A 14,654-nucleotide genomic window follows, 5' to 3' on the forward strand; every position below is an offset into this window, starting at 1 on the left:
AGATAGGAAAATGTCATACTTTCTTATTCACAAACTCAGATGGTGTAGCTCTGGCATAATACTCTGCCATCAGGGAGAAATGCTGGCTGTAAGCGTTCACTTAAGCTATGGCATAGAGCAGGCCAAGAGTGAGCAGTGTTGCCTGCTGTCAAATCCTGATTTTGATGCTTCCTGTCTTGAGACTTTGGTATGTTACTTACAGGCCCCATGCCTCAGTCTCCCCATCTATAGAAGTAATGAGTTAATTCATATGAAGTACTCAGGGACCTACACACCAATGTACATGGCACCTGGATAACACTCAGCAAAGAGTCCTCCCTAGGTGCTAGTGATTGTCTGCATTTTCTCCTGAATGCCACCGTTCTCTCTTTTTGATCATCTTTGCCATGACCTTGAATGAGGCTACTATCTTGTCTCATGTGAACTTCTGCTATACTTCCTTAAAAAGTCTGAGGATGATAGCTGGTGTTGGTGGCTCATGCTTGTAAATCTAGCTACTCAGGAGGCTGAGCTCTAAGGATCACAATTCTAAGCCAGCTCAGGCAAACAAACCAGCGAGCTTCTTAACTCCAACTAACAACAAAAATCCAGAAGTGGAGGTGTGGCTCAAGTGGCAGAGCATTGGTTTTGAGCAAAAAGACAAATTCAAGCCTCCAAAAAACAACCAACAAAAAACAAAAACAAAAGTGAAACAAAACAAAACTCTGGTAATGAACAAATTCCTGCCTAGTGATGATGAGCTTGAGCTTGTGCCATCTTCTTGGTCCTTCAGAATCTCTCCCCACACTCAGTCTCTCTTGCAGCTCCTCTTTGCTCCTTGAGGTATCCCTAAGTCCTGAGCTTGGTCTGTTTCTTCTCTCCTGAGTGCTTTCATTCACTGGGTCACTGGGGAGCTCTCCATCTTCCCTCTTGTTGACTCACCGGGACAGGGTAAGTATCTGTCACTCATAGCCACTGCACTGCTTGATGTGCAGGGCCCTTGGCTTCCCAGCGGAGGGCCAGTCAGGCAAGTTCATCACTGTTTTTCCAGAGTCTCATCCAGCACCTGGTCTTGGCCACAGATCTGGTCCACACTGTTACAGACAGGGTCCTTTGGAAAAGCTGGTCCTCCTTGCTTCTGCTCAGATCTGCTGTTCACCCTGCTGTATGCATGGCTTTGTGCAGATCTCTCTCACTCACTGGCAAAACTGAGTAGGTAAGAAATCCTGCCTTCCTTTTGAATATTTCACATGATGTTTAACATAGGGACATACATGCCCAAAGAAGTAACTCAGAAAGATATCTAAAAGTTCACGAGTATCTTTCAAGTTGTTTTATACAACTTTTGGCTTTTTTGTTACATACAGTTCTATAGAATGTTGGTTTTTAAGTTGATGATTAAAGTTTGGCTCTAATCCTTTATTAGAATAGTATAAGAATAAATTAAAAAATAATTCAAGTAACATAAATATATGGGCATTGGATCAGTGATGTGCCCCCTTAGCCTTCCATTCTGGTGAAGCCACTGAAGCCTAAATAGGAAGTCAGGTTTTTGATGGTAATTAGAATGAATTAAGGTCTCTTCTAGTATTCCTATCTAAAACAAAGAGATGGTGGCTCTGTTCCAAGTCCTCTTACATTCCCGCTGCTCTATTATGATTTGGATGCATGACAGTAGCATTTCTTTATCCATGCTTCACATTCTATGCTTTGGCTATTTTCAATAAGCTACAATCCAAAAAAAAATAATTGAGGACTCGAGATATAAACACTTCACAAGTTTTAAGTTGTAAAGACCTAAAGCAAAGGAAAGAACACTTGCAAATAGAAGAATATAATACTGAGAGAGTCCATGTGCATATATATCACCTTTATTACAGTGTGTTGTTATAACTTTTTAAAAATATTATTATTATTAATGTCATATTGTATCTAATTAACTAAGCTTAATTTTACCATAGGTATGTGTAGGAAAAATACAGTGTAGATGGGGTTTGGTATTATTTCCAGCATACATTGGGGGTTTTGGACAGCATCCCCTCAGGTAAAGAAAGACTACTGTGTAAGTTGACAATCTGGTTCCTATAATACTCATAGGTAGAAGTAAGCATAAGTAGTCTGGAATGTTCTGGCTACATCAGAGTGGAATCACCTTCTCCTTGTCTGGACATGACTCAACCCATCCCTACTGCTCCCGGCAGCACACATACACTGACACTTTTTATCAAGGTATGATTGAAGAAAACACCTGTTTCAAATGAACTTGGACCAGATTTAGTATCCTGTGTATTTGAAAAATGAATCATTTGAACTGATCTATCTATCTATCTATCTATCTATCTATCTATCTATCTATCTATCTATCTATCTATCTATCTATTTATTTTTGTCAGTCATGGGGCCTGAAATTGGCCTGGGCACTGTCCCTCAGCTCTTCAGCTCAAGGGTAGTACTCTACTATTTGAGCTACAGCGCCACTTCTGGCTTTTTCTGCTTAAGTGGTGCTGAGGAATCGAACCCAGGGCCTACATGCATGCAAGGCAAGAGCTCTACTACTGAGCCACCTTCCCATTCCTGAACTGATTTATTTTTTTAAATAGTTTATCCTGGCATTGTGCCTCAAGTGGTAGAGTGTTAGCCTTGAGCTGAAAAGCTGAGGGATAGCACTCAGGCCCAGAGTTCAAACCCCACAACCGACAAAAAAAAAATCCTCTTAAGCATTATCACATAGACTGAGCTAGTTGTAGTTTGGTGTTTATAGAATTATGGTAGACAATGACCACCATAAATCAGTCCTATTAGAGCCCCAAATCCCATCAGCTGTCTTGCATACTTTACTAGTATACAAGTAAAGGCCTTAGAACATTACATAGTTATCATTATAGGTTTCATTATAGTATTATAGAGCCAGATCGAGGTTTGTCTGAAAACTGAATTCTGTGAGAGCTTACGAAAAGCTCTGTTGTCCAAAATGTTTGGCGAATCACAGTCTTGACAGCTTTATTTATTATAGGACTTGGCAAGAGTGTGCACTGAAAGGTTTAAGGGCAGAGTAGTTTGCCAAACTGAACTGATGACACTTCATGGCTCTATTTTGTCAATCTGACACATTTTGGTGATTACTAGTTACCTATGCGCCTAAGAAAGTGTAGATATGCTTTCTTAAGCAATTCACTCAGTCCTATTGAGTGAAAGCTCTCTATAAGCTTAGGTCTCAGGAGCTCTTAGACTTATTCCTTCACGTTGATATGCAAGCTCTATCTCCACAGGCTCCTGGGGTTGAGTTTTGCATGTGGATAACAAAACCCATCTTTGTCACATTTGGAAATGTGATGTGCCTCTCTTATGGTCTACCAATTCCATCCTGGTTTCCTCGAAAGGTGAATTCTATTTTATTTTATTTTTTCTTTATTTTTTTCTGTCTTTTTTTTTTTGTGTGGTGGGGCCTGAACTCTGGGTCTGGGCACTGCCCCTCAGCTCTTCAGCTCAAGGCTCGTGCTCTACCACTTGAGCCATGGTACTACTTCCGGATTTTTCTGCTTATGTGGTGCTGAGGAATCGAACCCAGGGCCTCATGCATGCAAAGCAAGGACTCTACCACTGAGCCACCTTCCCAGCCATCTTTTCTGTCTTTTTATTTGGTGTAATCATTATAGCTTTTTAAAAAAGTCCTTTCAGCAGGATAATGAGCTTCCATAACTGTAGCCAGCTCTTCACCAGTACCTAGGGAACTTCCAAGCTGTCTATGCCTTTGTGAGTCAACACAGGGCATTTATAAGTTAATAAATCCCTCTTTGAAAAATACCAGAAATTTTGTTCCTGTCTAGCCACTAAGTATTTCTGGGTAGTTTCACTTTAAACTTGTAGAAAGAAACCTGTTTAGTACTCGGATATATTGTCACTAACCCAGGAACAAAGTTCTCCCTTTACAGATTGGTAAACCATGATTTTCCTTTTTATCTCCAGAGACAGATATAACCATGGCTATTCAAATCTAGAGGAATAAGGTTTCCCTTATGAATTAACAAATGAGTCTCTCACAGACAGGGAATGAACTGCCCATAAGGTAATGAACTTTAAATCAAAATAAACCTAAGCACAGTATAACGGCACAACAGCGGTTTAAAATATCACATTGGAATTGCGAATAATATAATGTAGAGAAGTATCTTGGGACACACTCAGGGCCTATAAGAGTAAGACAGTAAAGGAGAAAGGACATAGAAGTCCATATACAGGGTCAGGAGGACCTGGGACAGGAGAGGCTGTTCTGAAATGAGATGACAGATGCAGATCTAAATTAAGACAGAGCTCCAAGTTAGAATGTAGTCACTACTAATCTAGTGCAGCTGAAGGAGGCAACAAAACATTCAGTGACTCCCCAATATGTATCATGTGTGGAGGTGTCACAGAGGCTTTCTACTCTCATCCTTACCCACAGAAAGACAGGTGGCAGAATGCACCCCATAGACAAGACACAAAAGGGCCGAGATCTGTCCGGTTCACCCAGCTTACAAGTGCCAGAAATCAAGATCTGACTTTATTGTGTGTTGAATTGGCAGACCAATTTTGTTTTATTTTATTATACTTATTTTTGCCAGTCCTGGGGTTTGAACTCTAGACCTAGGCCCTGTCCCTGGGTTCCCTTTTGCTCAAAGTTAGCACTCTACCACTTGAGCCACAGTGCCACTTCCAGCTTTTTCTGTGATTAATTGGAAATAAGAGTCTCAACGATGTTCCTGTCTTGACTGGCTTCCAACCTTGATCTTCAGATCTTAGCTTCCTCAACAGCTAGGATTATAGGAATGAGCCACCAATGGCTGGTAGTAAGCCAATTTTATATTGAGAGAAATCTACCTAAATGTCTTCCTCTCAAGGTAGAAGAGTGGTATCAACGTTTCACACCGATTAAGATCATCTCTCCACATAAAAGTGTTTTTAAAAATTGTTTTGAATTTCAAGGGATGGAACCTCGGGTCTTGCCCATGCTACGTAAATCTTGTGCAATGAATAGCAACTTCTGTGGAATTAGGAATTTAAACTCAAGATAATTTTAAAGAGATGCTAGAATTCTGGGCACCCTCTGATAAAATGGGCATCCAGAAGAGCTGGGTCCAGGTTCTAATTAGTAGCCCTACCTAGCTGTGGGACATAGCTCAGGGTTAACCTCACAGTTGGGGCAGATGGCCCAAAACTCAAGAACAAACCAGTTCTTCCCAAGGAGCAATAAATGCTACAAATAAAGTAAAACAGAGTAACAGAGATTGCCTTAGGTAATCAGGGAGGAGATCTTAGGGAATAATTCCGAAGTTATCAGAGCAAGCCAGCCTCAGCCTGGTCCAGAGCTCACAGAAACAATTGGACTTGTGGTGTCATGGGCAGCTGCCAGGAAAGAAGATATGTCAGTTGTTTTGTAAAGTCACCTTCTACATCTGTTTGGAGATGGGTGAGGCAAGTTCAGCCTACCTCATGCATCAGAGTCAGAAACAATTGCCATCATGACTGGACCTGAGAAGCGGACCAGGCCTAGGGGGCCCGCTGCTCCCTGGCATGCCCTTCAACACCCTGCCCAGACTTTCTGAAGGAGATGGGAACAATGATGTACACTCAGGGATAACACCTGCCCACAGATTCCTTAAATTCAAGAGAGTGGTATTATCGAGGGGGGAGGAGATCAAATTTAGCAAGTTAGGTGCCAAAAGTCAGTGCAGGGATAAAATTGAGATGGGGAGAAGTTGCGAGTGAAAATTCTTTGGGGTCTATGAACAGCTATGACTCCTGCTCTGTGCCTATCCTCAGTACATAGGTGGGAGCTGTTACGCCCTCTCTCACCTTCCACCTCTGTTTCTGGAGCAAGTGTGTCAACATGGGACATGGAAGGAGCCCCTGCCACATAACAGGGGCACCTGTTCCCCTCTGCAGCCTTCTCAAAATTGACCACCAGGCCTCTTGCCACGGCATCCACCCTGTCCATGGGGCGTTAGCTTGATTTGTGTAATTGCTCTCAAGTTCTGACTAGGGGAAAACCAGCTTCCAACCGCATATCACTCCAGGATTCACCAGAAAGAACTAAAGAGAAAGAAGAACTACACATCCAACTGTGCTGAGAACTCAACAAAGAGAAAATTGTCCACTTGATTTGGACTTGGTTTCCAATGAACAGGTAGCTGGGCATTGATTCAGTGTACCAGCCAATCAACTCAATTTAATATAGAGAAAAGTATATGTCTTGCACACAGACAGACAAACACACAGACATACACTCTTGGCAAACACAGTTACCTAGGATCAAGGACCTAATTGCTTCATTTCCCTGCCTTCTTTATTCCCCCAGTTGCTGCTTTCTTTGGAGCTCTTACTAAGAGTCTACATCATTTCTTTTTTTTTTTTTTTTTTTTTTTGGGTCCGGTTGTGGGGCCTGAACTCTGGGCCTGGGCGCTGTCCCTCAGCTCTTGAGCTCAAGGCTAGCACTCTACCACTTAAGCCACAGCGTCATTTCCGGCTTTTTTCTTTTTGCTTATGTGGTGCTGAGGAATTGAACCCAGGGCCTCAGGCATGCAAGGCAAGCGCTCTACCACTGAGCCACCTTCCCAGCCCCTCTACATCATTTCTTAAAGGCAAGACGCAGCCAGTGGAAGTGACTGCTGCATGGAACATCTTCCTTGTGTTTCAAAGCCTGCCTCTTCATCCCTGCGCATTTACCTTTGCAATCTGCACACACCAGTTGAGAAGGTACTGTGAGCCAATGTTGTCCTTGTGCTCTCGGACATAGTCCAGGAGGCAGCCAAAGGGCATGAGCTGTGTGATAAGCTGGACGGTGGAGGTCAAGCAGATGCCCAGAAGGCGACACACATGGGGATTGTCCACGCTGGCCATCACGTAGGCTTCCTGTGAGGGAGGGAGAGCAGATGGATCAGAAAGGCTTCCCCATGGTGGCTGAAGGGAGATGCACCTGAACTGCGAGGTGATAAAGATGAATGGCTTAAAATAATGTTGTGTGTGCCAGTACTGGGACTTCAACTCAGGGCCAAGATGCTCTCCCTTTTTGCTCGAGGCTGGCATTCTAACCAGCTTCTTTTGCTGTTTAACTGGAGATTCTGTCCAGGCTGGCTTTGAATTGTGGATCCTTAGCTCTCAACCTTCTACGTTGCTAAGATGACAGTTGTGAGCCAGCAATGCCTGGCCCTAAACACAGTTTTGAGTCTGAAAATATGTAGTCATGCCAGATACGTCATGTCAGAGACTTTGACTCAGAGCTACTGACTGACAGGGCATTTTGTGGGAGATGGACCAACAGAGTGAGTACAGGGATTCTACTTGATGGAAAGACTCAGGTTGCATGGGCAAAATGTAGGATGAAAAGAAGGACCCAAAGCATTTTGAGTATCTCTCATTTGAGGAACTACTTGGAAAGTTACCCCACCTCAAAATCTAAGAAGAGCTGACAGGGAATTGTGGAAGTCTGACCTGGGGCAGGTGTACCCCAGGCAATGATTCGCTCATTCCACTGGAATCTCATGACATAGGCACTGAACAGGTATGATGGCAAAAGCTTCCAGGTGGGGCCGCCAAACCACCAGGAAGAAAACCTTTGTGGTAGGGACCCTGCCCAAAGCACTTCTTGCACAGAACAATCAGTTTCAGCCCTCCAAGGGAACAGAGCACTGAATGAACAGTGATTCCAGACTCCACTGGTTGCTGGGGACTATCTCTGAAGAAAGGTTGTCTGTCTCAGTCTCCTGATGGGAAAACCATGCTGTTCTGCATAATGTACCTGCCCCTGACCCCAATGCCATTCATGCTGGTTGCCAAGCCAGGAGTCTTAGCTGACAGAGCCATAAATACAGACCCCTTTGCCATTGTGAAGCTGAGGAAGCTGAAGTTATTTACAACTGAGGCATACAATGGGGCTCTCTCTTCTGACAGAGAATTAAGGAATCTTCCACCTCCACCCATAAATCCTTTCTCTTTAAAATACAAGTGATGGTGACCTTTCATGTGGGTGCAACAGAGTGAAGAGTCCACATAGATTGCAGGAGAGTGAGTTAGAGGCTCTTTTCACATCTCAGCAACTCCTGGGTTTGGAATTTGGACCTGGTCAAGTTTAGTGGCTCACTGAAGAAGGGAAAGCATCCTGGGGCAGAGAAGGATGTGGAAATGTGGTGGAGCTGGGAATAACCCGGCAGGAAGGCTGTGACTCAAGGCTGAAGACAGGAGATGTGGTAGGAAGATGGTAGAGGTGTGGTAGGAAGGATTATAGATGATTTGTATACATACAAACAGATATATTCACAGACAGATAGACAGACAGATAGATATTTTTGGGGTGCTGGGGATTGAACCCAAGTCTGCACACATGTTGGGCCTGCAATCCACCACTGAGATCCACCCCAGCCTCTGCATATACTTTCAAATACAAGTACGATTAAACTATTCTTTCCTTAAACTCTTCCTCATGCTCTCTAATTTCCTTTCAGGCATCTGTTCCCAGAATTCGTTCTTCTCTTTCTCTAGATGACTTCTCTTGAGTGGAGCTTCCAGGATTCCTCTGGTACCCAGAGGCTTTTCCTCAGGAGAGAACATGGAGAACTGGTTAAGGACAAACTTTCATTCTCCCACCCCTAGGTGTGGTAAGATTTAGGGAAATTCTGATGATCTGGTTATCTATTTGGACAAATCCTTGTTGACACAGCAGGGCCAATGCCTTGGACCATTATTTGAAAGTGTAGATATATATTTGTATGATTTATAAAACAGTCTTCACATCAAGATTTATAAGAAATAGAGGCATTCTCAGTCCTAGAATGGCTGTGCTCCTTGGTGCTAAATCACTTGCAAATCCTGGCTTGCCAATTTCACCCCACAATTGTAAGGGATGCTTCTCTGAGTATGCAGAGTGCCTGTGTTCTGATAGAAACAGCAAGGTTTTTTGTGTGCTGGTACTGGGGCTTGAACTCTGGGCCTAAGCCCAGATTTTTTGATCAAGGCTGGCACTCTATCACTTAAACCAAAACCTACTTCTGGCTTTTTAGAGATAAGTATCTCACAAGTTTTCCCTTCTAGGCTGGTTTTGAATCTCAGATCTCAGCCTCCTGAGTAGCTAGGATTACAGGCAGGAGCCACTGGCACTTGGCTGGATCTGTGTGTTTTAATATCACAACATTAAAGTACAGGATAATATTTAATATCTATAGATAGTGAAGCCCTTACTTTCTGTTCAAAATGTGCTAATTTTTAAAGTTGTAGAACTGGGAAGTACCAGTAAGTGTGCTTTGTCTAAGGTCATTATGGTTAGAAGAGGAAAATGAGGCCCAGTGAGATGAGTGGTCAATGTGAAACTATATTTCTCCATGTCAGGACCAGGCCAATGTAGGCCTTCTAACCCCTGGCCCTTAATTCTCCCTCCACCTTCCACCCACCTACCCCACATGCAGTACCCTGGGCTCTCAATATTACTGTGTAGAAACAAATCATAGTGCCTGTTAGGTTCTCTGATTAATGGGCTGAGAGCTTTATCTCTCTCTCTCTCTCTCTCTCTCTCTCTCACACACACACACACACACGGCATATAAATAAATGTGTTTCACATTCCCTTTCCACTGTTTGCTCTAAATTTAAACTGGAAAGTATATGGAAAAATTAATAGGTCATAAGATTGCCAGAAAAGTACAAATCATGTCTCTCCCCCTCAAGTCTGGATGCTGTACAACCATAATACCAAAGAAATTCCCTGGCAGTTCCCATTTTCTCAAGATCTGGTTGAGATTTGGGTACACACTGTATTCATTTTAGAGGGGAGGAAAAAAAATGTGCAGAGCCGAGCAGAGCAGTCTGAGCAGTCCATCTGTTTGTGGGTCAGTGCGGAACTGACCTGGAACTTTGACAAGGGAACACAGCAGGGGGTGTGGGTGGGTGTCAGGCCACACAGAGCCTGGAGTCCTGCCAGGCCACTGTGATAGACCAACAGAAAGGGACTGTCATTTCCTGCTCACCCCCCCTCCCCCAGGGCACAATGGAGGCGCTGTGTAGTCGTGTGTCTGCTCACTTGGTGTGTACAGAAGTTAAAGTAAGCTTTGTTCTTCACTGTTTATCTTGGAATTCGTGATGGTGCACTGTGACCCATGGCAAGTATGCTTGGTATTCCACAACAGTCTCTGAACCAACAAGTGGCGGGCAGAGGTCACCCCTGGAAACCCTGATGGCTATTGTCTGAGTCCTGCTGCAAGGTTGTTGTCCAAGAGACTTTGATGACCTTGGGAAGCCTATGATAATGTCATCCTAATGGCTGACATGACTTTTGGGGTCTCTCCTTGTTATTGTCTCCCTCATCTGTGTGCTATTTTGGGTGATAGCTGGTGAAAGAGTTTTTACGACATGTGAAATTTGTTAAGGAGAAGCCCATGTCTAGACTTAGAACGCAGGGTAGTTATTCCCCCTCCCATATTTCAAAAATCTTACCAGTTAACTAAGCCACTGACAGGCATCTGTCAAATAGGAGTTAGTTACAGTATGTGGGTGGGCCACAGAATATTGAATTACTGGAAACATTTATAAGTACATGCCAGTATTTAAAGAATAAAAAAACATGGACTGTGGGTTGTCCCATGTGGCAAGATTACTTATACTGTTTTAGCACCTGGTGAAATTGGCCTTAGAATCGTTGGCTCTGTGTGTGTGTGTGTGTGTGTGTGTGTGTGTGTGTGTGTGTGTGTATGATGCACGTGCATGTATATGTGTGTGCATACTGCTGTTAAACCAAGGGACAGGGTGATTTCCTTTAGCCTTTTTGCTTACGGCTGGTGTTCTACCCCTTGTGTAACACCTCCACTTCTAGCTTTTGGATGGTTAACTGCCGATAGGAGTATCATGGACTTTCCTGCTCTGGTTGGCATTAAACCATGATCCTCAGGTCCCAAGCAGCTAGGAGTACAGGTGTGAGCCATTGACACCTAGTGAATCATTGGCTTTTGCTTCCCCTTGTAGAAACTATTTCCTTCAGAGTCCAGTGTCTGAAAGGGGCTCCCCAGTCCTGGCACATGCCCTGTACCGAGAGGATGATTTGTAAGATCCAGACAGGCTGAACCTTAGGACAAGCAAAGGAGGAAGCCCCAAGTCCATTGTTCACTACATGTCATAGCTGTAACTGCTGAAGTTTGAGGAATTAACAAGGGGGAGAGAAGAGATCAGAAAAGAGGATGAAAAAGTGGCAGAAGGACCTTTAGATGATAGGCACTTAACATTTCCTTTCCTTTTTTGCAATTGATCTCTAAGTCTTTATCTGTCTTCTACCTCATCTCCACCCACACAAATGCAGATTTTCTCTAATTAAGAAGTCTGGGGAGAAGCGAGACTTTTCATACAAACTACTGCCTTATCAACACACAGTTATTGTTTAGAATACTTCCAAACTGTCCTTACTCAATATTTATATTGAAATTTACACATCAACATTATTTATATAGCTTATTAGCATGCTTGAATATGTACAAATGAATTAAGGAAGCAAATTTGGCAGATAAATGTTATTTTTAAAAAGTATAGGTGAGAGGCTAGAGATGACAAATGAGAAAACTTCACAACCCCTTGTCTATTTAGGCTCTTTGTGGTTATCATAATGGGACTTGACATTATGTTAACAGGACTTGGACCCTCACTGTAGACAATTAAGATGAAAGATAATTTTGTTTGATAAGTGTATCATGAACATGGAAGATTTTCTATCACACTGTGGTAATACATCATCTTTTATTAGAGTGCTTTATTGTGAGGTTTTACTATTCTAATAAAAAAGAGCAAGATGCTTAGGGAAAATTAAAGTGTAGAGGGTAATTCATTGTATCCAAACACGTTTTGAAAAGGCTCATGTGTGCTTACTACAAAGTCTGTAGGTCAGATAGAAGGCAGTTTTGTCCTAAGCTAAAGTCAATTATTCAGATTTCTGAGGAAATGAGTAGTCAGTTTTTCTTTTTTAAAAACTAATTTCTCTAACTTACACCTAAGCTTACACCTAACTTACACCTCTCTTACATCTAACTTACTCCTCTCTTCTTTCACATTCTCTGTCTCAGGGCAAGAACAGGAGTTTTTACTACCTCCAGCATGCCTAAGCTAATATTTTACGAACATTTTATCCAATTCTAGGATTTGCACTTTAAACCAAACTCTTCTAAATAGGACTCAACCTTACCATTGGCTAAGGAAGGTCTAAAGGAGGTGGAGAAAGCCCAGGAGAACTGAAACAAAACAAAAATCTTGTGAAATAATCCCAAGACTCTAGGAAGTAACAACCAGTGGTCATTGAAAATTTACATTTAAATTATTTTGGGAGAAAGTACAGAAAATAGGTAACAGTTTGTAGATATGGTTCATCATTGGCACTTTTAAAAGAGCCATTTCAAAGACAAGATAATTCAGCAGTAAGTCTCAGAATTAGAAATAATGGCATGCTTCATTTCTACTCCAGCTAAACAAAGCTGAGCAAGTTTCTATAAGCCACCATTTCCTCATTCAAAAAATACTCAACATAACACCTGTACCGTGAGTTTGTCTTGAGCACTCATTGTGTCAGTGGGTGCAAAGTTCAGCCCTGGCAGATGCCCAGCAACCGTTAGTTTCCACCATTTGGGATAGATTAGAATGGAGCAGGTTGAGTCTTGTACCTTCTACAGCAAGCATGGAAATAAAAAAGTACGAAAAGCATGCATACAGAATGTGTAGACGAAAAATGTCTAAGATAGAGCAATATGATGCCAGATAGCAGAAAAGGTAGCTTCCTGTGTTCAGGGCTTTTGGACAATTCAAGAACAAGCTGAGACTCACATCAAGGATTTCCTTGTTGGCTTTGGGAGATGTTGCTTCTCTGAGTTCTTTGATGGCCACGGGAATCTTAACTTTCTCTCCTTCTGGAATCCAGAGTCCCTGCAAAATAACAAAACAGAGGAGTGATGAAGAAGGTATACATCAGCCCACAATTCCCTTACCATGCAGTAGGCTGCTTTGTGAGATTTTTACTAGTGACACAGTGCTAAAGGATGAAAGACAGCTGTGAGGCTGTGCTGAAGACATGCGTTCTCAGAAGCACTGTTGGTAGCAGGCAACTTGAATCAGAATAATTATTTAGATTTTATTTTATTTTAAAGATTGTATTTGTGCCAGTTGTCAAGGCAGTGGTGAGCCTAAGATTCTGGGTCTAGGCTTAACTGTAACCAGACTTTATACAAAGAAGATCTTAGAAAGGTACAGATTAAGAGGATTGTTTTTTGACCTGATATTTAGTGTAATCTGTCTTCATCTGTTAGGCCTATGCACTCCAGCAAAAGTCAACAACACTGTCTATACAAATGTTTTTGGTCATGCCAGGCACAGGTGGCTTATGCCTATAATTTGAGGTATTTAGGAGACCGAGATCTGAGATCTGAGAATTATGGTTCAAAACCATCCTGAGCAGGAAAGACCATGAGACTCCTATCTCCAATGAACCACCAAAAAGCTGGAGGTAGAGCTGTGGTTCATGTGTTAGAATGCCAGCCTTGAGCAAAACAGCTTAGGGACAGGCTCAGGCCATCTTCAAGTCTCAGGACTGGTACAAAAGAGTACTTTCTTTTGGCATCACAAGACTAGTTATTTGTCACTATACTAAAAATGACTTCTTCTCAATAACTTGGGAAAGACTGGAATTTCCCAAGGCTTCAGCAAAACAAAGAGTAGATGGTAATAGAAATCAGTGACATGCTGAGGACCAAAGTCCTCTTATACAGACCACCAGCGGTATATGCTGAGTCTGATGCTTTCCAAAAGCCCTAGTGTTGACCTGTCACCAGAGACATTACCTTATACACAGTGCCAAATGCTCCAGAGCCCAGCACTTTGGTCTTTCTGAATTCTGTTTCCTTCAAGATCCTCAGCAGGGCTTGGTTGGGAGCTTCTCCACTGGGAGTGAGGGGCTCCACGAGCTGTGAAAGAGAAGGGAACAGATCTGAGATGCTAGCTCACTTCTCCATGCCGACGTGTGTGGTACAAGATCTAGAGTCTGTGAACCAGTGGCTAGATGTGTGGCTGTGCTTCAATACAAAGCACTCATCGTGTTGTTGAAAAGCACTATAGATAACTTCTTTCAAGCTAGACTGAAACATCATGTTGAGGAAAATTTTTACCCATGCTCATTTTTGCTAACTGCGGGACCTATAAAACATGAGGGACAATGGATTCTAATGCTATTGTACATGCTGGCTAATGGCAATGTGAAGGCTAGCACTAAACACAAAACAACTGGATATGTGGACAGTGGAATCATCCAAAGTAACATCCCAACCATAGGCCTTTACAGTCTCTCTGTTCACAAGCCTTCTCCTGTACATACAGCAGGGAATGTTCCTTAGACAAGACTCCAGTCAGTCTCATAAATGTTCAGTGACATGGCCAGAAACTTGCACATTCATTTGATGGAGATATCAAAATGCAACTATGCATATAATTGGACATTCAGAGTTTCTGTTCTAGCTCTCTAATCATCATTGAATTGCCCAGGTGGTTGAACCTTTATGAAACAGTACTTAATGGGTATTCTTTAGGTCACTGGGATTGTGTCCTTCCACAATGATAGCAGGTCCCTTGTCCCTTCTTTCTTTGTTGATTCCCGAAATGAGGTGAGTGGTTTTACTCCACCTTCTGCCATG

General features: G+C 42.6%; 1 protein-coding gene across 2 annotated transcripts in view; it reads right to left on the reverse strand.

Moving 5' to 3' along the window:
- Window positions 1–14,654, reverse strand: part of Egfr (epidermal growth factor receptor) — a 199,349-nt gene that overhangs the window by 21,212 nt on the left and 163,483 nt on the right. For both annotated transcript variants that reach the window (XM_069995962.1, XM_069995961.1), the window contains exons 18-20: window positions 13,809–13,931; window positions 12,799–12,897; window positions 6,682–6,867 (exon numbers count right to left, since the gene is read on the reverse strand). In XM_069995962.1, the coding sequence (XP_069852063.1) occupies window positions 6,682–6,867; window positions 12,799–12,897; window positions 13,809–13,931 (408 nt within the window). The remainder of the gene's footprint in view (window positions 1–6,681; window positions 6,868–12,798; window positions 12,898–13,808; window positions 13,932–14,654) is intronic.

This window comes from Dipodomys merriami, unplaced genomic scaffold (assembly GCF_024711535.1).
Source record: "Dipodomys merriami isolate MVZ:Mamm:240054 unplaced genomic scaffold, mDipMer1.0.p SCAF_5, whole genome shotgun sequence".
Classification (NCBI taxonomy): Eukaryota; Metazoa; Chordata; class Mammalia; order Rodentia; family Heteromyidae; genus Dipodomys; species Dipodomys merriami.